The sequence below is a fragment of the Mycteria americana genome, chromosome 3 (genome assembly GCF_035582795.1).
Source record: "Mycteria americana isolate JAX WOST 10 ecotype Jacksonville Zoo and Gardens chromosome 3, USCA_MyAme_1.0, whole genome shotgun sequence".
Taxonomy (NCBI): domain Eukaryota; kingdom Metazoa; phylum Chordata; class Aves; order Ciconiiformes; family Ciconiidae; genus Mycteria; species Mycteria americana.
Genome location: NC_134367.1, coordinates 21,275,441 through 21,300,615, shown reverse-complemented (window position 1 = coordinate 21,300,615; position 25,175 = coordinate 21,275,441). Strand labels below are relative to the sequence as shown.

The 25,175-nt window shown below is 38.3% G+C and overlaps 1 protein-coding gene across 4 annotated transcripts in view; it reads right to left on the bottom strand.

Moving 5' to 3' along the window:
• MYT1L (myelin transcription factor 1 like) overlaps positions 1 to 25,175 on the bottom strand; it is a 131,306-nt gene that overhangs the window by 24,386 nt on the left and 81,745 nt on the right. For all 4 annotated transcript variants that reach the window (XM_075497269.1, XM_075497271.1, XM_075497267.1 and 1 more), the window contains exons 15-16: positions 5,925 to 5,987; positions 977 to 1,060 (exon numbers count right to left, since the gene is read on the bottom strand). In XM_075497269.1, the coding sequence (XP_075353384.1) occupies positions 977 to 1,060; positions 5,925 to 5,987 (147 nt within the window). The remainder of the gene's footprint in view (positions 1 to 976; positions 1,061 to 5,924; positions 5,988 to 25,175) is intronic.

Sequence of the window (25,175 nt, the reverse complement as noted above, 5' to 3'; positions counted from 1 at the left end):
CCACTCAGCAGGGAAATTGCTCATAAAAACTCTGTAAGCATAAAATCCTACTTAGTATAATCCTTGGTACATTTTATATATGTGCATGGAATCTAAAGAAGACTTGTCTGAAGTCATGAAAATGTTAGGTATAAACAGTTAGGTACGAAGTGATCATAGCACCTCATCAGAAATGCTGAGCGCCTTTAACCACTCTCTGAATAGGAGAGATTATAAGGAACTATGCGCTACAGCCTAGAGAGGTAAATGAAGGCAGTTCCATATTCATCTGATGCTTTTCCTTACTTGGGAATTCCCCCATACATTTGCCCTGTATACTTCTAAAAAACAAATAACCAGGGTTAGAAGGAACAGGTTAGAATCTTCAAAGCGAAATGTTTAAAGAAAATAATGTTTTTTCAGTATGCTGCTACGTAACACCTGTCAAAACAAGGTGGGTTACTTCACTGTTTGTCCTACCCTAAAACATTGCTGCAACTCCCCACCGAGGATCCGGTCCTGAATGGTCTAAGCAGTCACTAAACCCACTGAGTTCAGTGGCCACTGGTATCAGAGCACCTTGCAAGAAGAAACCAAGACCTACAGGTAGGCATTTGTTCTTCTTGCAAACTGCATAAACAGTCAGATTTGTTGCAGGAATCTCATATAAATACTCAATTCTCTGTTCCTTTATTTAGCACATATGGTTTGTCTATAGTATGCAAACATGTTTAAGGGTTTTTTAGGAGTAAAAGATCTACGTAATTTTTTAATTTCATGTGAAAAACATATTTAAAACTGTTTCTAAATTATAGAAGATTGTATCCTTGGCTAGAATAAATCAGCACAGATCCTTGAACTGCAGTTCACTCATAGAAATCAATGTGACCATCTGCTGTTGGATATCAATCATACAATAACATTTATGCCTTAATAAAAAGCCCAAGACGTGTGACCTTATAAAACACGAAGGCCCTTTGACAATATTTATTCTCACCTAATTGGCTCTTGGTCTTCTTTGTCTTCCTTGCTTTGTGCTATCCTGATTCCACTTTTCTTTGCTCGCGGACAGCCTGAAAGACTGAGTGAAAGAAAACATTTTAAAATGCAATTTCTCATTCTTGGGTACAGTTTACAAGGGACACGCTTTCTGTCTGACAAACTAGCAGAATAGGTAATCCTGTCCAGTTTCCAAAATCAAAGCTCAGGCTGTTTAAATGAGAGCTGCAGTATGCAGCCACGAGGGGGAATCCGTGTATCTCTGCGATGCAGGACTGGACGGCAGGCACTGTGCAGACCACACGCACAGGCAGTCCCCAAGGAGCCAGGGAAAGCAGCTCTTAAACTCTCTGCCTAATAAACTCTCCAGCTGACTCAGCAGCAGCAGCGACAGCTTTAAAAGGAATAGAAGCCAGTGTTTCAGGGCTGAGAGACATTACGTCCTCTGTATGTCTGAGAGGGACAGAAGAATAGGCTCAAAACCCAGGAGTCTTTGGATCTCTTGGTAGGACTGAAGATTTCTCTAGGGAGCACATTAGAAACACTATCAAACCTTCTCAAACATCATGTAAGAACCCTATAGAATGGTTGAATAAAAACACGGCAGAGCTCAGAGCTGTACAGTGCCTTCCTGAGAAAGAGTTTAAGTGCTCAGAACTCACCCAGACAAAAAGATTTGGTAGAGACAAAGTTATATGTTAGGCTAAGCGATGTTACATTTAACTAGACACTGAGAATGTTGGTTTTAACTGCACAAGATGGAAAAAGATATATTTATTCAAGATTTTATAAGCTCAGCTTTCCCTTTGCATGTGAAGAATTCATTGTAGAAACCATTTAGTAGACTTGACAATGACTTTAATAGATATTTAAAGATTTTTTTTAAGTAGTTGCTATCCAAGGACACAAATACGTCTATCAAAAAATCATGCTGTGTCCTCTATTTAAATGTTATTTCCATCTTAACAGATCAACATTAGAAAAGAAATGCATCAGTAGAACACCATCTTCAAAAGTACTGAGACAAAAGACAAAGTAGTGTCACCAAAGAAAAATTTCTGTAGAAACAAAACACAAGATTAAATTTTTGTTTTCAGCATGACAAAAGATACTTCAGTGTTGTATAGTAGGTCCTGTCTTCAGGAAGCAGAGACAGAAACAGTGGTAGCAAGATTTTCAGTTATTTTGTCTTGTCAAGACCAGCGAGGACTGGGAGGAACAAGCAGAGAAAAGGGTGGTGCAATCACAGACAGAATTCTGTGTTGGTAAACAAAAAATAGACAAAAATAGAGTTTACATGCTGCAAAGTCTTAAATAAGTCAATTAAAGAAAGGGAGGAATGTTAGCACAAGATATTGGACATAGTGTATTACCTGGCAACTTTTAGTGAGATGGCATGGCTACATCTACAGTGGTAAACGGAAGGGGCCTAGAACTGCTGTTTTGACCCAAGACCAGCAGGCTCACATCTGTACAGCTAAACTCTCTGTCTCTGTAAAGCAGGACAGCTACACCCATATTGCTTATAGAGCATGATCTGGACCCATGCTGAGCCCCAAATCATATCTGAGAATTGCCTGGGAGAGTTTCAGTGGCCCAGGGTCAGCACCATGCGAGGGGACATGCGAACAATTTAATAGTGTAGGCATCTGCGCTCTGATGCTTGGATCTGTGCTCTCATCCCATTTCATTTTCTAGGTTAAATGCAGCTGACCATTTTCCTTTTTAAAGCAAGCTGCTGTTTATTCCATCTTGCATAGTGCACACCAAAGTACCAGAGTTCCCTGTGTACAAACTAAACCTCAGAAAGCCTGTGCCGCTTACAAATAGTTTTCTTTGAAAATAATAATATCATAATCTGTAAGAAGACAGAGGCAGCAGAAACAGAGTCTGAGGGATTTAGAATAAGAGGAAGCAGGCTTTGGAGCAAAGGGGCAGTTCGGGAACAGGCTGGTTCATTGCTCCCCATACAACCTGGACTGCAGAAAGTGAAGAGGAGAGGACAGGACTTACAGGTATCCCTAGCTTATCTGTGAGACTAGTCATACCCACTGTGTGAGAATAACCAGGTTTTGCATCTGAAAATGAAATAGTTAATAGAAATGCCTCAGAAAGCAATACTTCTTTAGTAGGTGTACAGATGTGTATGCTTGTAGATGATGACATTTTTGTAACAAAATCTGAATGAAGAATTTCTGCCTTGACTAATGATTTAATGCTTTCTACATATTAAATCAATTTAATTATCACCTACTTACTGGTATTTCAGTGCATCATCTTTTTGCAGTAGATCTTTCTATTCTGGCACTATGATTTATTAGAAAATTCTAAGACCTTTCAGGTCCTCTAAACAGACATTTCCAACAGACAGCTTCTGAGGTTATGATTAATTCATTTTTCCTCTGACAGCAGATTCACCAAGAAAACATATGTCAAGGATGAGCCTTTGCTTTAATTTTTTTTTATTGTATAATAATAACCAAAAGCTATTACAAAGCAAACATATTATTTCATTTTTATATCAGTTTAATTTGTTATATATGAAGATAAAAGACAACAAGGGAAATTCAACACTGATATATGCTGATAGAACTTCTTGCATACATTGAATGGGTGTGTGGAACTGCAGAGAGTTATGGCAGAGTTAAATCTGCCTTCATGTGTGCTTGCTGTTGAGCAGCCATTTTAAATACAGATGATGCCTAGGCATCTTGGCAGCCATTTAGGAGAGAAGTTTGTCATTCCTTTCCTTCTGAAACTGAAAGGGTTGTAAGTGATGATATCAAATACAAACAAAAATGCTAACTCAGCTGCAAGCAGAGGTAAATGTCAAATTCCAGTGTGGGAATTAGAAAGCTTAACTGTGAACGTGCTGCGGGGTGTTTCATATGTAACGGCTCCAGGTTTAGGCCACTGGGTTGCTGCCCTTTTAAAGAGCACGCATTTTGCCAGCCTCACCACCTCAGAAATGGCCTCAGCAGCTATCATGACCTGAACAATGTGGGGCAGGCTCCGTGTAAATGTGACAGTGCTCCTGGGGACATCGGTGGTTTTAAGCAAAGAAGACATTACTCCTTCAGTGTCAGTGCCCTCGTGCTCACAGGCAGCCAAGGACCTGGGGCTGCCGGAGGCCTTTTGGAAGAGAAACGAAGGAGTTATGTGGTCAATATAGACACGGCATTTCAAAAGGTTGAATGTGTTAAATCCCAATGGACTGGACAAATTCCAGATTGCTTAGTTTTGCAGAATTACTTTTTATATCTTTATGTGTACTGAGTATGCTGCAGAATCAAATGAAAACTTGGTCCCGAACTCATCTGCAAAAATACAAGAACGTAAGAATTTACAGGTGAAAGTAGGTAACACCATCCGGCTCATGGTTCAGTCCTACAGTGGCCAGGAGACAATGCCCAGGGAAAGGGTTTAAAAAATGAGCCAATATGCAGTGATTCTCTCCTGCTAACCTTGTCAGCTTTTAGGTTTCTTGGTTGTGATGCTCTGCCTTCTGCATCTTCACTGTCCTGCCTGTTTCTGGTTAAATAGATGACCAAATACATAAACAGCTTCCTGACATAGCCAAGTCAGGGCATAGCTACACCAAGCATAGTGCTGGTAGAGGTGTGAGCTGATAAATCCACATATAGTTAAATGTAGTTCTAAATTTGACCTTAAATCCCTTTGAAAGTGTGATTTAATCTCCTACATCATGTAAGTGCTTTTAAAATGTTTACATCTTCTCCTTTATAATGTTATTTGTACATTTGATGTTTAACTGTGCATTACAGAAATTGTTATTGTGATCTTTCATTTTTACAGCATCTAAAGGTATGGCACATTTCCAATCTCTATGTTATTTATTTTTTGACTTTAAACTGTTTGTTGCTTTTACTGGGAATACATTTAAACTGGGAATTTGTGTATTGACCAGTTATAGCCAATTGTAAAACTACAGGGACTTGGTGAAGCAAGCAAATATCCAGACTCAACAGTATGACTATGCATAGGAGTAAAGAGCCTTTACTAACAAAAGAAAGGTGGGCTACACTGTTATTCTTTGATTAAACAGTGGATAGCTATTTACAAAATACGGTGCATCTCTTCTCTACTGATTTATCATTCTCAAATAGCCACAGGGGAATTGCTAATTACGCAGCATTCGAAACATTACCTCTACAGTAGTACCACCGTAATTCATTTTGGGGTTACCAACAGTACCCTAATTAGTAAGTGTGAAGCTTTCTTTAGCCCTTGGTAGGATCACAGTTATAGTTTAGGCAGTTAAGGTAACAGCTTTCATTCATAAATTTCTCTTTCTATTCTTCCGGCTTGACGTAGTTATGTACAATATATTGTGATTTAAAAACAAGCCAAGCTTTATTCTAAAAGGTACTTGAAAGAGGTAGATGAAAGGTAGATGAAAGAGGTACTTTTTCCCTCTGATTAAAGGTGGTAAGGCTTCAGCTGGGAGAGGAGGTAAAGAACTGGGTCCAATTTTGCATTTCAAGAAACTCAGAGAGAGTCTGGAAGAGATTGACAGGAACAATCAGGAAATATAATTTGTGGGGAAAAAAATGCAGGAATAGGATTTGAGTCCAGGAAAGGTAAGATTGTGAGAGGAAGAGTTAAGTCATTCAGAATGTAAAGCAGCAGAAACTTATGAAAGTTGAATTGCTTCCCTGAGCTAACAGAGAAGGTAGAAAAACTGGATTCATTTTCTACAAAGATTTTGCTAGATATTAGCAAAAATCTTCCTAGCTATTTGGGTAGTGACCCACACTGAAACTGAGAAATGTTATTCATTGGTGACAGAATGAGTTAGACCAGCCCATGTCTATGTACAGCACTCAATCCTACTTCAGTATTGAGAGAGGGAGGAGAGGTCTGTTGAGGTCCCTTCTAGCCCTTCAGTTGTTTGGTTTAAACAACAAAACCTTCTCTTTACATACCTTCGATGTGAAGCATAATTTCCAGTAATATGCCCAGAGCCATCACATCCAGGGGTGGGACACCTAGAATAATAATGGAAGAGATATGGAGCAGTGTTACTGAAGGAAAGATATAACTGCCCATTAAAAAATATTCATTGGCTTAGTCCTTGTTTCCACAGGTGCCAGCCCTGGGGACCTCTAGCCATTGCTAAACCTGAGCTTAATTCCACACCGGGGAGAAACATACTTTTTTCATTCATAAAATGTTTTTGTTTGCTACTCCTCACCTGCCCACTCAAACGCTTTCTGGATATCTCTAGTATCAGCAGACTAGCGGAGATTTCCAGCAGCAGCCTGACATCCCCACACCACCAGGAATGAGTAGGGTTGACAGCAAATGAAATATCCCCAAGGTATGTTCTTAGGTAACAGCTAACATTACACTGAGCTGTTTTGTTTTCCATCAGAGCTATTGCTCTAATCCCACTGCACAGTGTCATGAGGTCGCACCATGGAGATACCCCTCCACCTCTCCATGAAACGAAGGAGATGCCTAAGGAAAAGGAAATGTGTAGACAGGGCAGTAATGCTGGCCTCTTGCAGAGAAATGGTAAGCCACCCAAACACTCCCAAACACCAAGCTACAGCACCAGATAAAGAAGTCACTGATACAGCCATCAGTGGAATTTCCAATAGTTGAATGACATTAGAGTCATCAAAGAAAATGGGTGGGTTTTTCTACATTACAAAGATGATTGCGATCACCACAGAATAAGCTAAATTATAATGCTAAGTAAAATCATTTGCTGGTATTTGAACTGCTACACTAAATCACAGAAAAGACAAAGGAAGAATTAACTTATATTCATTTTACTGAACAGACAAATGCTACATTAATTCCAAAAAGTTGCTTTTCTTGAGCCTGAGTTTTGAATTTTAGCCATGCTTTAAAGCTTCATTTGAAGAAAGCATTCAAATTCAAAAAAGCATGCGCACAAATTCAGATATTGCATTCTGAAACATCAGATTTCCATAACATTGAATTCTTTAACTATTTGAATCCAGAGTTCACGCAGGCTTTCATCCTTTAGTTACATGTGTGCTTTCCTCAAAGTTGGTCCATACTGGTAAACTTTTGCTTCACAAAGGTTTCTGCAGACACTTGAAAGTTTCTTAAAATCAGGAATTAAGCAACCCAGAACTCAGTGCAATGGGGCTGTCACATTCCATTAAGCTGAATTTTAGCCCTTTAAAGCTAGTAAGTATTACCTGCTTCTGAGGAGCTCAGCAGGGCCAAACTTCAAACATGATTAATGCAGCCTTGAAAGAGATAAACTAAACTGAAATTTGTTAAATGGAGTTCTCATATGGTCTTCATCTGGACCAGTTGAGTTATTCATTAGAAAACATTAAAACATGATAGCACTTCCAGGATGTAAGCTGTTAAAACCTCTGGGGTTCACTACGTTACTGAAGTCTCTTCTGTATAACAAACAGCTTGTGTGCTTTGGACAAGAAGTCTAAACAACATCCTTAAAGACAATTCTCCTTTTCTCTTGCTTTACGTCTTTGCACAGGACCAAGTATAAGACCATGATCTTGACTAGAAGGTATAAGTATTACTGTGACTCTTAACATCTTAAAGACCAATATACAGGTTGACAACACACATTAATCTTTCTGCTGTAGAAAGATAAAACCCCTAATTTTTGCATAGTTTCTTCTGACACAAATTAGGTAAAAATATCACCCTTGGTGAAGAAGTCATATCCCAGTCTGTATGGCCGTTACCATTCATTCTTTGCTGTGGCTGCACATGGCTAGCACAAACTTTGGCTATTACTTTAAGTTAAAAAATAAATGGTTAGGGCATCTTATATAAAGGGTCTTATATTTTAAATACTTCTTATCTAAATATTTAGATGTTCTTACTATTTATTTTTTGGCAAATGTTTTGAGATCTGCAGAGGGAAAATCTCTTGCTTCATGTTGTTTTTTTAAATGCTAGGTATCTTCAGTGATCTACAATGCTTATTTCCTACTTCCATCAAGACCAGCTGCATCACTAAAGCCTGACTGAAGCCTCTAAAGACGTTGAATCAAAAGATATGGGAATAAGAATTAATGAAAGGAATTGACTAAACTTTGGCTCTAAATGTCCATGGCATTTAAATGAATAAAGGAGAACAAGGAGCCCTGAGACCATTCCTCTGTAGTCTGTTGGAGGCACTACAAGCAGTCCTTCTTTATGAACCCATGCTATTTGAAGCCACCATTTTCCTCTACAGACTTTTCAATCCCTTTCAGAATAAGCTATTATCAAAACTCTACAATGGTTTTTCTCATCTTTTCCAAGACTTTTGCTACAGGCAGGCATGATTAATAGTGTCTTAACAAACAGGATTTATAAGATGCACCAGTACATCCAATCAATCAGTCTTAAAATTAGACCATTACACCTTAACCATTTGGACAGTCTTACACAATTTAAAAAGTAGCTGATTTCTGTGTCATTTAAAAAAAAAAAATCTTAAGCAACTGAAGCTAAAGAAATCATCCTGTAAATTGAACTGAGAATCTTCACAAAGGGCTCTGTACAGTTCACATCAGTTTAAAATCATACTTTCGATTAAACCAGAAGAGATTTTTTATGTAGGCAAGGATTTTAGAAAGACCTTTCAGATTTTGATTTTGGCACTATAATATTTGTTTTCAAGTCTCATAAGCTTATATTGACCTAAATGTAACAGACAAAATGAGAGTTTAGTACAGTTGATAAGAACATTTTAAAACCCTGGAACATTTCCATTCTATGGGAAGTGCTTATAACCACTGTGAAATATAGGCTGCAGATACACAGCAGTCTGTTTCAACTATAAAGTTACTACAACATGTATTTGCTATCCTAAGCAGATTAGGTAAGGTGACAATTACAAGTCCTTGTTCCATCGGAATTGTGAGTCTGTATTTTCAGAATGACTGATCATACACAGGACTTGCATATACCCTACTACTTTACTATCAACTACTACCCATATGTATTTGACTTAACTGATTGTATGTGCATGCAACAATGCCAGAAAAATGTCTGTACAGGTGCTTTTAAGAGGCAAGTGATGTGAAACCCTTTGAAAATAAATATTAGAGTAAGTGGAAAAAGAGATATACAGTTTCCTCGCTTACTTACAGCGAATGTAATTTGGTAGGATCAGAAGCTTATTTGTAGACTCTACATAATAGCTTATTGCAGCAAAGGAAATACTTTAGTACTGTAAAGAGTGAGGTGACAAAAGGAACTCACCCTGTGAAGAGTGAAGTTCAGACCATACAACACTAGCACTTTATCACAAATTCAGGGCATCCAGTAAAACAAAGAGCTTGTCAATGAAGGAGAATGCAGTTAGCACCGGCTTGGTGTCCCATTCATTTCACAGAACATCCCAGGGAAGCTTTTTTGGGAACACAAGCATAAGAAGAAAGCAAGGCAGGCAGCAGAACAGCAACAGCTGTGGCACCTGGATTTAGTATTGGGCTTAGATAGAATAGCAGGAATGAAAAAAAGATGAAAGCCAAACTGAGATAAATACATTTAAGCCTCACTACCCATTCTTCACTGGAGAAAGGACTGAAGGTGTGCAGCAAATAAAAAAGACTTTCAGCAGCTTGAAGGAACTTAGGGAGGTTCCTGGGAGTGGGGAGGAAATGGATGCAATGCCCAAATGGACTCTGGGAGGGTTTTTCCAAATGCCAATGCTTAAAAGTCTTGCTGCAAACTCAGGGCAGAAAAAAACCCAGCTCACATCAGCATAACAGGCTACAAATAAGATCCACATTTAAACCTGTATTCCTAGGCTTTTATCTAGGTCTACAGGAGCTAGATAAGCTTACATGTAGCTTACATGTAGATTTATAGCTCAACTAGCATGAGACCAAATAGGATGTTACACAAAGGTGCAAAGACAGAACTGAGGTAGTTTTGTCATCATTATTGTGTATAGCTTTGGTTGACTTACTTTTAAAATTTATTTTAAAACATAAATTATCTCTAAAACATACCAATAAAACAAAGATATAGGAATCTGCAATATAATGAAAACACTTTTTTTTTTTTTTCCTTTTAGAGATTTTACCACAAAATAACAACAGTTTTTTGGAACCAGAACGGTTGCACTTCCCTAGGGAGAATGCCGCTCTCATGGAAGCTTTTGCAGCACACACAGCCTGACCACAGCTCAGAGCTTGCACTGAGGTTTGGGCTCAGATTCAAGCTCAGGCTCCCTCTTTCTCTCTCTCAAAACCTTCAGTTGAGATTCAGCAACACAGTGAATTCTATTTCCGTCTCATTCAAGTCTTGTCTTTAAGGTTTGACCACTTTATATGTATAAATCCAAATTGAAACCTTGGATCTAGAATTATACAAGCCCAAATTCAGCACACCACGCAAACAAAAGTCAGGTCATTGTAACATATGGTTGCGTTTTTCGCTAAGTAGGGTGATAATGTTTAACTTAATCATCAGAGACAGTTTCAGCAACTGTAATGAATCCTCTCTGTCTCTTGCCTCTTCCATCACCCTTGGTCCCTTCTATGCCCTGCACCAAGCCCTCTCCCTCTGCATACTTTCAGCCTCACTGCTCTTATCACTACAGCCTGGTTTTCACTAAGGAAAGGGCATGTTATTAAGTTAGGCTGTAGTTTTCACAGGAATTGGCAGGTTTGTACATTATCTGTGTACTTTTTTTTAGCTATCATTCTTGGGGGATTTATAATAGCACTCCATGGACACTCTAGAAATAAAGAAATAATGACAGTCACTAATAAAGGTGAAGAGCATTGCCAATTCTGATTATGGCAAACTGCTTCGACATTTTATTTTTGTGCTGAGGAAATTTGCTCCCATGGAACTGAATTAAGCCATTAATTTCTCTCACAGTGGCCATGCCAAGAGCCATCAGATAGTAAGCCTTTCTAGGACCCACCAAACTGTACTGGGATTCAATTGCAATGGGTTGCTACAAAATACCTTTCATGACCTGTTACTGGTAAGCTGGTGTTATCAGCTCTAAAGACTGATGTTACTTTTATTGTTTAGATTACAGCACTTAGCACCTACTACGTTGTGGATCCAATCTTCCCTTGAGTAAGTAAATGAACATGCATATAAATAATATAGTCTGCCAGACAGAATATTATCCTATAAATTACTAATTAAATATTTAAAGCAGATGTAGCTAGCAACCCAAAAGAAAAATCATATTGAATCGAACAGGGGAGTAAACCAGTAAGTTGTGCAAAAATTCAGAATGGTTCTTCAGAATGTTCCACACTGCAAAAGAACTGGGATTTAATAGAAAATTATCTTTCCCATAGTTTTATTTTGACCATGCTGTCAATCTCTATTGTAGAGGTGTGATTTTCTGTTGAAGGTTCAGAAAGGCTAGAGAAATATAATTGTTTCCTGTGGGATTTTTTCATAGCAGAATGTAGAATTTTTTATTGTCTGGTGGTTTCCATGTATTTGAGATTCTGTTTTATTTGACTGAATCACCAGGAATGGAATTCATAGGTTGGGAGGCTGGAAGACAGACACAATAATACTTTGCATTTCTATCTTTCATCTGAAGATCTGAAAGTATTTTACAAACATTAATGGATAAAATCTCAAAATACTGATTTGAAAAAGGGAAGAATTTGGCAGAGGAAAACTGGGGCATAGAGAGGCTAAATGACTTTACACAGAAGAGGAAAACAGGCTAGAAGTAGACATTCACTGCTCTGTTTGCAGCTATAAAGCCATATGTTCTCTGAAACTACATGTAGATTCATAAACAAAATATTGTGTGTTTTTTTTCTAGTCAGGTAGTCCAGAAACAAAAGGTTACAAAAGTAAACCTGTAAAGATATTGTGTTTACAGTTTCCGGAATTGAATATGTGAGGAAGGAGAAAAAAAGGGGAGTGAGCAAGAAAGGGAAGGAATGAGAAGAAGCTTTGTCAAATTAAGAAATTGAGTTTTCTGTAAGGTATGGTAAGTTTATTGTATATCTATGCCTCTATGAATTTGAGTGCTTGTCAAAAAACAACAGGTTTGTAGCTCTTGACAAACAAGTCCCCTTTTTAACTATTTAAGAGACCAAAAGAGAGAACAAGTTTTCCTCCAGTTCCTTCCTATGCCACTCACCACTGACCTGCAGGGAGCACTCCAGGGAGAGAAGAGAGATCACAAACAGAGCTGTGTGGTCCTCAGCAGAGATTTTTTGGCTGTGGGTGTGTCAGTAACAGTCAGGGTTGTGGTTATTTTTATGAAAACACCTATTTAGCAGGAACTGGACAGAAACCAGCAATTCATTTTGCCTTTACCTTTCTGAGCAGTCAGAGCAATGCCTCCCAGACATTACTGTTCTAGCCAGCTCTGTGAAAGCAATCTGGATGTGTAAATTTCTAAATCTTATTTTCAGTCCCAGGTATTTTGGTAGATTGTCAAGCTTTAATTAAGTATGTGAAGTGGGAATGCTGCTGATCCTTTTCCTTGTGAAGACACAGAAGAAGGTCAGGTTGGACAGGGCTCCGAGCAACCTGATCTAGTTGAAGATGTCCCTGCTCATTGCAGGGGGTTTGGACTAGATGACCTTCAAAGGTCCCTTCCAACCCAAACCATTCTATGATTATAAGAAAAGCTGTTGCCTGTTCGAATGCCAGTAGGAACACAGATGCTTTTCCACTTTTACCCTATTGTCTTTTATTGTCTATTTTTTTACCATAGCATTTGACTTCTGAATTCCTGAAGTGTTGATACTTACTTTTGATGACTAGACAAAAACCCTCTACCTATGCAACCTATCTGTGAATTTGCAATGAAAACCTGTTTGTTAGGATGGATTTATTTTCTCTTAATTTCCCTCAGTGAAGCTATACATCTACATACTTCTTCACTGTTTATTTTGCTCCTTCCATTTTCTTTCCCGACGCCTCTTCCTCCCTATTTTCAATCTGTTATCTTTTTTCTTCAGTGGAGCAAGAACCTCCTTTTGCTTTCGCCCCATGGTTTGCTTTCCATCCATACTCCTCCATACTCCTCTGCAGCGTTTCTCTTCCACATTCTACTGCTTCCTTTTCCAGATCCTTTTCCTTCCTCCTTGTCTCTTCTTGTCACTTTTAAATTTTCTTTCTCTCCCTTTTGCTTTTTTTTAATCTGTCCCCTTTGGCTGATGTCCTCATTCTCTGTTCCTCCCTAATCCTTTCCTTCTTTCATGATCTCTAATAACCTTGAAGTCGACAGTTCTTTCTTCTTTCCTCCTCTTTGTTGTTTCTTTCCATTATCTCTTCTTTCATCACCCTTCTTGTCCTCCTGCTCTCTTCTCCCAGCTGATTTTATCTCTTCCTTAGTCTGCATTGTTTGTGGTCCTCTCACATTGCTGAGATGACTGGGTACACATTGCATCCTTGTGTTAGGGGAGAAAATGCTGTGTGTTGTGAAACCGTAACATAAAATTTCCTGTCTACCAAGACACAATGAGTCATTTTAAGTATCTTGCACTCTTTTATTTTCATTAAAGTCCTTGTAAGCTTTATCACTGGCTTCAAAAGGAGCAGAACCAGGCTAGCACTGGGCACTTCTGAAAATTGCATTCAGAGCTCATTTGAAGCTCATTTGAATTGGTTCAAGAGGCAATATAAACTCTGGGGGACAGGTATGCAGATAATGAATATTTCAGTGGATCTTGAGTCTATGGTTTCATGTTCGAGGCTAAACCTATGTTCTAGTCCTCACAAATATACCTACAAATCGCATGTGAAGTCAGACCCTTATAAATATCAAAGGTTCATAAAGATGCGTTGTAAGCCAAAAATAAAAAAGAAGTTAAATTTAGATTCATATGTTAATTATTTCCCCGTATTCAGCCTAACTAGAAGGAGTACTTAATCATACAAATTTAGTTTCAGCAAAAGTGCTAAATATTACTTTTTCATATGTAAAATACTGCTAACATTTCTTACTTAGCAGAATGCTACTGACACAACAGGCCTCATTGGAAGTAATAGGAAAACTTAAAACCCAAAACCACAGCAGATATAGAGGAAGAGGATTTGAGGCAATAACAAGAGCCAGCAAAAAAAAAATCTGTGGTGGAATGGCAAAATAAGTGAATTCAGAAAAATCTTCTTCTATCTTGTCAGTTGCTTTTTGGCATTGGATCCAGTGCAGTTCCAGTAGGAATGGGCAGAAGATCAGGGGATCCAGGCAGGGATCACTCCTGGTGGGGCATTACAAGACACTGGGAGAAGTGCAGGTTGGAGGTTGGAAAGAAGTATAGAATGGAAGGATTTGTTATTACCACTTTCACTGTACAGTCTTGCTGTCCATGAGGGAATGATGGAATGATTAGCCTATGGAGCTAATCCAGGCATAAGACTAAAATAATTTTGGCTCAGAGGCTTCGTGGAGTAACTTCAGTCTCTTCTGTCTCTGCTGAGAGATTGTTCTGTCTCTCTCTTTGCCTCTAGAAATCCCCAGCAATTGAGTGGTTCTAAACTGGGGATGGCTGACTGCATACTCTTCTCCTTAGGCAAAATTTAATTAATTCCCTGACTTTCTGCATGTACAATTTTTCTGTCCTTAGCTGCTGGTATTATCTGTATTGCATTCCTGCATTTTTTGAACTGTGCGGGGGTGAGAAAGAACATGATATGTTCTTTAATTACACTGAAATCCATTTTCCTATAAGCAGACTAAAACATATCATGCTGGCATTTAAAATATTGCTGTGCACTCGAATGCACAGATACACACGATGCGTTTAAATTAATTATATCACTTTAGAAAAAATATTCCTGTGCCTTCAGTTACCACCTCTGCATGCTGCCTGTTTTGCTAGCAGTCAGGACTTCCCAGCTTCCCAGCAGCAAGTGCCATGACGTGCTGCCCGCTGTTCTCACATCTAGCACCAGCATATACCGCCTAACATGCCAGTTGCCAAAGGCATGGTATGTGCCTAATGTGAAATAGCTTCTGTGCACTACCCAGGGGGTGCTCCGTTCACAGAAGCTGCCAGGGGGAAGCTGTGAATCAGCTCTCTCCCTGGGCACCTTGCCCACGCTTTCTCTCCTGCCAGCATCGCCTGCCATGGAGGCAGCACCGGCCAGCTGCAGATCCCCTCCCCGCAGCAGAGCACACTTCCTGGCACCAGGGATGAATCAGTTCCAACATATGCAAATTCAAATGTTCATTTCCAAACACCTCAGCCTTTGAAAAAAAGCTTCATTTTTATAGTGAAGGAATAACGTAAAATGATCGCGGCATGGAGAAAAATGCAGGAGAAGACAGCCTTAAGAGAACATGCCCTACAACTAGGAGCAAAGCCATGCAAGTTCTCTGTCTCCTAATAGCATTGCTGCAAGCCTGTGCTCAAAAAAAATCCCCACATGGCCTTTTTTCAGTAATTTTGGGTAGACACATTTGTTTCTGAAGAAGAATGTCCTATTCCTGGTTAGTCTATTAAAATGGGAACCGCTAAGCCTCTCGGGAATATCTGCCACACAGCCACTGCACAGCAAGATTGGTCCAGTCAGGGCTTGCAGAACAGCCAGTGACACGAGGACACGATTTCTCTTGCTCCCTGTATGTGAAAATGTGTCCAAGAGAATCACTTGAAGACAGTAGCACAGGTATAGCATTTTGGTATTCTTCACCTTAAAAGGTGTCTTCAAAAGCTCATACAACTGGCCTAACTTTTCTGTTTATGATGTAAATGAAAGTTTTAGCACAAAATTAAATTAAAATTGGGCCAAATGCTGAGTACTTTGAAAATGCACTCATTAAAGTAGGAAATTTTTCCCCTGATAAGAGATTTACATTATGGTCAGTAGCCTGCTGGTTGCCTTGAACACCATAAAATTATCAATAGCATAATTCTTGAATTGTTGTCTCTATGTTGCTGCTTCTCCCATGCTCTGTTCTTTTGCACTTTGTATATCTCATCCCAGGTGAAGCAATTACCAAAGGGTCTGGTGGGAACAGCAGTATGACCTTGAATGTGTCACTTCCTGAGAGTTTCCTGGAGGTTTGGGATGACTTCAAAATCTGCGAATCTGGAATAATCACAACGGTCAGCACCTCCCCAAGAAACGCTGGGAAAAGCTATCAGATTAGGATTGCTAAAAGCAGAGGAAACAAATTAACAACTTTCATGTAGTCTGTGGTGTTAACAATCCACTAAAGTTGCTGGGAAGAGAACGGGCACAACCCAGCATGAGCCATTCCTTAGCTATTCTGTTTATCTGTTTTTCATTTGAACAGAACTGTTCAACTTGTGCATGCACAAATACTTGATCAAGAGAAGAACTCTAGAAGATCACAGGAAAGGAGACAGTTGGATCAAATGTAAGAGGGAAAGGAAAGGCTGAGCAGGAAGGACGGAAAGAATAAGAGCATGAAGAAAGTCCAATTTATATGTCCTCTTTCAAAATAGTATATCAAATATTGATATGAAAGACTAAGCCTACAAAATATTTCTAGCCCTATATAATTACGAAAGAAGCAGGAGTCCTGCCTCTAATGAGAGTCCTCTCAGTCTAACATTATGGCAAAGCCATAAATGAATAGGATTGTAAACATCTTTGAGTTATCCAGGAAATATATCGTGGGCAGCATGAGGGCTCAGAAGTTTGCAAAAAAACCCCCATAAAATAATCCAAATGACAGAAAATGTAATGGGCTGGAATTTTCTTCACTATTAACAGCTTGTTTCTTACTCTTCTGTTTCAAAAGAGCAATTAAAAAGGTGATTTTCAGTGCACATTCGGAAAGGTAAGATAGGTAAACACAATAGTTCGGTGTAAAATGTGTTTAGGTGACTAATTGCATCTTAAGGCTGAGAGATATGTTTTGTTCCATATGCAGTCACCGCACTGTGCCCACTAGCATTGAGAAGTGCTATTGTACCATGAAGTTCCTATACTGGATGGACTTCTAAATCTCTTCTGAATGTATGTGTTTCTATCTGAAGGCACGTGCCATCCAATAACAGGGACAGGTTAACATTTGGATAAGGGGAGCAAACTCTCAAGGGTTTTGCTTTCCCAGGCAGATAAAGCAGAGATAGTACTTTCTATTTTGGGGGTGAAGAGTCAACAGCAAAAGAGTAAAATCCTTCAGTTTTCGTTTCATGAAAACAAGCAGCTTTTTCCCTCTAGGCCTAAAAACATTTGTCAGAAGCCCAAGTGAGGAAATGTGAAAATACTGAGTGTGAATTATATCAGACTGTGAGAGGCAGTCTGGTCTAGTAAGAAGGCTAATGAACAGTACAGCTAAGGGAAACCCAGTTTTGTCACTGATTTTCTGTGTGAGTTTATACTAATTTTTGAGCAATTGTCAGACATGCTCTAATTTTGGTGCAATTGACTTGAGACTCATGCTCCATCTACACTGGCTTTTAAGTATAACCTCAGCATTTACTTGAATTTACCTCAGGCCTGCAATGTTAAGCAAGACTGAATTAATACTGAAGGGAAAAATTCTTAGGGTGAGTCCAGTCAAGAACCTATTTGCAAGGAGGACAGGTTGGGCATGACCACAGCTATGTCCACTCCTACAAGTACTCCATCCTACTGCCTTGAGGTAGTCTCAGATGGTAGACAGTGGGCAGACAGATCAGCCCTGATAAAATAACACTTAGGAGGGAACAATGTCTTTTGTATTCTTCCCAGCGCTCTGGGAACTACAAGCACTAAGCTGCAAGTCTTGCATTGCTGCAAGACGTTACAGGATGGTTATGGGCCTGGAGCACTTGATTATGAGGCTGAGAGCGCTGGTTCATTCTTATGAAGAAAAGTGTAAGAAATCTTATTGCTGTCTACGAATACCTAACAGGATGGTGCGGTGAAGGCATAGCAAAAGTTTTCTCAGAGCTGCACAGCTGAAGAATGAGAGGCAACGGGGACAAGGCTCAGCATGGGAAAGCCCAATTAATTATAAAGGAAAAAAAAATTACCATCAGGCTGGTCAAACACTGGAACAGGTTGTGGGAACTCTAACCTTAGGGATACACAAAACTTGACTGAACAAGGTCCTGAGCAACCTGCTCCATCTGGACTTGGTCTGAGCAGGAGTTTGGACTAGATAACCTTTGGAGGTCCCTGCCTACATAGTCTTGTATTTCTGTAATATGTCTTAAAAGCTGTATCAGAGAGCATACTGTTTGGCCTCTTATTGGCAGTACAGATGCAACCTTTCCTTACCGACTCATTTCCAGAAAGATCAAGCACTATGATTCTACTTGATTTCAGTCCCTTCTTGATAGTTCAACCATCAGCCAATTTCTTTGTATAGTTGTATATATTCTAAATATTTGTATATTCCTTTGTATTTGTATATGTTCTTTTCAACAATTGAAAATGATTACTTTGAAGTCCAGTTTGCAGAGCTAATGAATGCTCAGAAATTCGCAGTGAGGTAGATAAAGTGGATCACACCAAACATCCTGATCAGTGAGATGGACTGTGTGCCTGAGATTATACTCGCAGTTTCTATTCCGGGCATCCATCTGCCTCTGCTTCGGAGTTTCCTGTCCCTCCTGAAAGGATGTTGCAGCTGTCAGGGTAGCAGTAAAAGAAACAACGGAGCTTTTAGTACAGTATTCAATAACCTGAAATTGGTGCCATTTCACCCTAACCTGTCAGATTGTATGAGGCAGTTTGCACATTATGTGAACAAAGGAGACATCCCTTCAGTGAGGGCAGGAAGCTCTGATAAGACCATTAAAACTGTTCCAAGCTAAACTATTCCTTCTTGTGCTGGAATCTGAGACTGTACTGAACAGCACTTAAGTAATAATTCCAGCTTCATAAGACTGTTCCAAGGTATCATTAAGTAGAGCACTTGAAAATGAATTGTGCTTTTTATTGTCATGGGATATGCTCTCGTGTCTTTTCTTACTTGGCCCTCCTTACTTTCTCCTTAAAGTTAACAAAGGCAGAAAGCCCACGCTTTTGTACAATTTCCCCTTCTGCAACTCCCATAAGATTAGGCAGTGCAAGCTTGGTTTATACTGTAAACATTTCATGAAAGAGCCACTTTAATTTAGCAGTCTGATAGCTGCAGGAATAGTTTCCTAAACAGCTGCGCAGAGTGCTGGAGAGGTCGGAGGGTACAAACAGGGATAAATGGCTGTGCAGCACAATGGCACTGTGCAACCGCACACTGCAGCGTAGAAAACAGCTCACTCGCCCAGAAACACTTTGCTCACGGTCGGGAATGCAGGCAGAGAGAGAAAGTGCTCATGCTCTATTATACCTTAGGGCTCAGAGCTCTCATGCACTGCAGAATTAGAAAAGCAGCCTTGAGTGAGAGGCTAACAACTTTGCCTTACATGATTTTTACAAGAAAAAGTTCCCCTCTGTTTTTTTTAAGCAATACACTACTTTTCCAAATTACTTGTTGGTTTTGTGTGCTTATAGCCAAATACCTGTGAGCATCTATTTACTGCTCCTTACTCTGATTTCTGATTCACTTGGTTAGCGTTAATACAGATCTCATCTCAACATTGATTAATACTTTTCTCTTTCCAGGCTGGCAAAGAGGAACCATAACTTTCTGAATTTTTACATCCTGTATTCAAACTCTGACAAAATATTTTTTAAAAATCACTGTCCTCACAAACATTCCTGCTAATTAAAGGCCCCCTGACGAGGATTTGGGAGAATAACATGCAAGGCAGGAACATAGCTGAAACACAAATTCTTTGTTTTGATTAGCTCAGAGGTTGTCATCCTCAGCTATACACAACATGGAAGAAGAGGAGATCTTATTAACCTCCTGGCATGAACTACGAATAGGCAGAATTCCAGCCTTAACACTCATTCAGCCACAGGAAAATCACTAATTTCAAGATGAATATAGCATCTCTGGAAGGTCAAATGAAAGACTGTGGAACAGGTTATCCAGCAAACTACATCTTACAGAAATGTCTCCCATAGGTTGCCACTTCCCAGTACTCATTTTGTGGACTGTATCTCTTGCATGGACTTTAATCCATTGGCAGTGTCTTTAGAAACTGCCACATTTCCCTTTTTTATGGTGAGGGAAATTTATAAAAAAAATTCCCTTTGGCTAAATATCTTATTCATTACAGTTACTTTACTTTTGAGTGGAAAGTATTTGTATTGACATGAACAGACAAAAAAAAGTTTTTCTTAGCCTTAAAGACAATCCCACTACCTTGAAATAATGGCTTTTAAACTTTAAGATGGAGTAAAATTATTTTTGAGATCATTCTTGATTATATAAGACTTTATATGAAGATAGAAAACACATTTGGTCTGTGTTATATTAACATTCAAAAGAATTTTTGCAAAAATCGGAGATATGTGGTACTGACGTGTTTACTTATTACCCATTTGTGAATCAGTAGCATTTACTCTGGGCTCAGTAGAGTTAATACCAAAATTTGTAAAAATGGAATTAAAATCAGGTAAACTATGGTTAAAACGTTGTATTCTGGATACAAGTTTTGCATACAGACTGGTAGACAATTACCTCTCATATGCATTAAATATTACCTATTTTAAATTTTCAGAGTTTTATTCTATTAAATAGAAGTCAAACAAAAGTTAAAGAACTTCCTTACCAATATTTGACTAATTAACACCTTAAAAACACCTTTTTCTTGTAAAACAAGCAGTGGTAGGACTCCATCTATGACAGTATCAACTTGAAACTTGGTTTTGTCAAGTGTAAGGAGTGCAAATACTGCTCATGGGGTTATGCATGGAATTTGGCCTTGTACTATTGTTCTCACTCCGTTAAAAACATGCTGCTCAAGGAAAGCTTTTCACAGTTACAGAACATAATCTCAGATCCAAAGCAAGCTAAAGATGGTGGGAGGTTTTCCATTGACTTAAGAGGACTTTGGATCAGGCCTGAGGAAAAACTTAGCACCATTGAAGGTCTTTTTCTGTGAATGGGAGTGTGGAGGATTAAACCTTAGCTGGCTTAAAAAAATAAAGAAACAAAATTTCTTAATAATACCATTCTTTCAGATTCTTCACACTGAAATCGCAACAGGTGTATTGGGTGTTATTCAAAAACAAGGCCCTTGTCCCTCCTCCATTACGCCTATACTTATGGAACATACTTACGCTTTCCTGACAGATGTTTCTTGATTAGTGCATCAGAGGAAAACAAATCACCACCTACAATGGTTCCTGGAGAAGCCTTGAGAAGAAACCCATAATCTATTTTTTTTTCAATTATTCAGGTTTTTTAATATCAATTTTTATGATTTCCCTGCTTTTTTCCATAATTTCTTTATAACTCTTATTCATGGAGAACAAAACCAGTGATTTATCTCTGCAGTGTCCAGCATACCCAACATTTAAAGCTTTTAAATTAAAACTTATTTGTGAAATACACAGAAGTTAAAATAGCAATACTGAATTCACTCCCTTCTAAAGAATAACACTGGTATTTAAAAGAAAAATATACAAATATTTGTAAGAAATAACCAAGATGTTTTTTCATTTTTATATCTGTTGTCTGATATCATGTCTAACTCATGGCTGAATTATAGATCCAGATCTTATAGTCAAAAAGTCAATTATATGTTGTTTACCTATTAAACTCTGAATTCAGCATTCAGTAGACTGCACTTAACACAGGGTCATTTTAGTTCTTTCAGCTATCATCAGTTTATATAAGCAAACAAAAAATCTGTAAGGTCATAGTTTTACAGGCAAAATGAGTAAGTTGTGATTTTCTACTAAGTCTGCTTGAACATGCTTTTTGTGTGAATTATGTGTTCAAGAAAAGTGCCAGCATGACTGGCCTGGAAAAAATAGTTCTCTACCTGAAAAAAAAAAAAAAAAAAAAGAAAAGAAAGAGACTATGGCTTGGTTTTCTTATAAACTGTGTCTGCATGATTTGATTCCTTTCCTACTTAATACAGAAGAAAAGTGCTCCAGTATCTAATATCTTTTGAATAAATAATATTTATAGCTCTTTTAAGCTGATCATATGCTTTCATAATGATGTCCCCATTAATCTGAAGTCTGAAAATCTGGAAACTAGATTCTGTTCATCTCCGTGTAATGTTAACTGTGAAGCCTGAAGATGGCATTTTAAATATCCCTGATTGACTACTTAACAGCTGATCATTTTAACGAAACTACGTAAATAGTATAATTCTGGAAACTGCATCTTAAATATTTATTTAGATTTAATTTTTTTTCAAGGGTCTGTCTTTTTTTCCTTTTTACCACAGTCCAAAAAATAATAGATAACCATAGCAATGTGCTTGTACTGCAGAACTCCTTGGCCTCTTTTTTTAATACAGAAAACAGATAGTGCTGGAGCTGAGTGCAGTGTAAGCACAGTCAAGCATACAAAAATAATTAATGATGGCCAGTGTTAAAATACTCCTCAAAATCTAAGGTTGTTTCACACAGTGTACACCAAATGAGCCCATGCTGAAAGAGCACGATGTCGTTATCTGTAGAAGGAGAGAAACCAGCAGACTTTGAAGCAGTGGAAATTCTGTGTGTGTTAGGGTAGAAGAGCAGTTTTTACATGCAGATGAGCAAATGTAAATTCCACTTACTGGGAATACAAAAAATATTGTAAAAGAAGATTATGATGAGGTGTTTATGAGGGATATGGGATATTTTCAAGATATAAAACATTGATATAGATACTACAGTGCTGCAAAAAATGTGTGCCACATAAAGTCCCAATAGCACTGAGATAAAAATAAAGGGGTGAACTTAACTGCATGGCAAAATCAGATGTTACTGTGCAGATACAGACACCAAGTAATCGAGTTCGCAATTGGCCATTCTAAGAAACCAAACAATGCAAGGTATTTTATAACTTCAAAAGATTTAAATAAGGCAATCAAACATGAATGCTAACCCAAGAGAGCAGCTGAGGGCATCTGCCCAGATCATCACTGTTGTATCTTAGCGTAACTCCACTGAAGGCAGTGGAGCTATGCTAATTTACACCAACTGAGGATCCAGACAATCATATTTAGGACTTCAAGTGACAAAATTACTTTTATTTTGGGGTATATATTAAAGGGTTTTGGCAGGTCTGACCAAACACAGAAAGTGCAAAACACTGCACTTTTAATTCCCCTTTTAGCAACTGTATAGTTTATGCAACTTCCCATGGGGATTGCCTCAGCACTTGGGATATACCACAGCATCATGTTACAGATCTTTGCGGATCTGGATGGAATGAGCAATTGGTTATGATCTGTTGATTTGAAGCAAAAATGATCAACATCACAATGGGAGTTTGCACAATAACCAAATTGTGCCAAAGAAAAGACCCTTGAATTGAATACGAGCAAATGCCAGGCTGAATGAGATTAATTATGTAGGACACATTCAATGACAAAGAAGTATGACCAAACCCAAGGAAGGCGGAGGCAACTGTACAAATGGAAATACTCCAAGACAAGAAGGCCTTAGAGAGATTCATTGGGCATGTTAACATAACTACGCAAATTCATTGATAATTAATCACAATTAAGTGTCCTCTCAGAATAGCTGCTTAGCGACTGCACAGAATGGCACTGGAATGACTGACAAGAGAAAAGTTTCGAAAATTAAAATGAACTGTCAAATAAACATTCACACTGAAATATTTGGTGATTCGTGAAGAGCTTAGGAACTAAGGGTTGTATCTTCAAAACTGCCTAAGTCATTATTGGAGACACTGAATTCCACTTTCAAAGCTAGGCATATAGAAGTTGCAGGGATGTGGATGCCCAGCACTTACATACCTTCTGAAAACAAAGTTTAGACTCTTAAGTCATACAGGTCATTTTGAAAAAATTACTCTTAATTCAGTGAACGTTCATCTGAATTGAGACTATTTTGGGTGATAACTAAGTGGCAAATGGTTTTAAATACTGATTAAAATCCAAACAGCAAAAAAGTACAGCTACCAATATCTTTTGGTTTAAATAATTAAGTACATAAAGAAAGAGGCCATGAACTATTTGGGTATTGTAGATGCCACTATGCAAATCAAGCCTCTAATTTCAGAGCATTTCATGGTATTGAAAACTTACTAAGGCCCTGATTCCGCAAGGTGCTTCATGCAAACAATTTTGTGCCTGCATGGAACATTTCACAGCATCAGAGGTACTGATATGCAGATGGCTTTTAAGGAGCTTTTTAGAGAGTACATGCTTTTAAGACTACCTCTCAGTAATGAAAACAAAGATGAAGGGTCTTATGTAAACAGAACTCAAGTATTTTCCATTTTGGAGACAAAAGTTGACAAACTTAAGTGAGAAAAATGGAATGACTCAACCTTACCAGAGTCTGAATGAGTTACTCTAACAGAAAAAAAAGCCCAGCCACTTCCATATGTAAAACTTATTGCGACTACAGAGATGAGGTTGCTGCAGATGATGGGTTTCTATACAAAGGACATTATCATAACACCACACAACATGAGGTTGGAAATGCTAGGTATAACCTACAGTGCCCATTTGAGTATTGAGAAGTGCAGGAACAGAGCCCAAGGTGTTCTGTTCTGGCCAGGCATGCATGCTGCCATCAAAGATAAGGTATCCAAGTGGAAATCTGCAATAAATACAGGAAACAAAAATGCAAAAAAAACCCACTGAAACCACATGAGATTCCTAATTTCACTTGGCCCAAGGATCTAGTTGAACAAAATGGGAAAGATTATTCCTTATAGGTGAACTAATATTGGGGATCTATGTTCCTTGGTTTTGTTTTTAATAATTTAAATTAGACTTGCACACTAACTTGCAATTTAATAACACATTAAAAACCGCAGTTTGTTTTACCATAACATTGCAGATCAGTTAATAAAACACTATAATTTACAAATGACTCACTCCAGTAATTTTTAACATTACTCCAAATACATCACGTCTGGTCCTTGCAATCACATTTTCTATATAAAAGTTACCTAAAACATCAAGGAACTTAAAAAAGTATCTGCAGATTCAAAGGATACATACTTAGCATCAAAGGAATATTTCATCATAACACAAGATTACTTACTAGGCTCAACAACCTCAGTATTCAAGAAAAACTGTAATGACAACTTCTATTAAGTTTCCCATGTAGGAAAAAAAAAAAAGAAAAGAGGACATAAACAACAGGGGTAAAAAAAGTGATAATAAGAATGGAAATGCTTATTCCTCTTGCAACAAAGAGTAATTTTCTAAGAGAAAAGTGAGTGAAGAATATATAATGGGTCATAGTCTTACTGAGTTCTTACAGGAGGACAG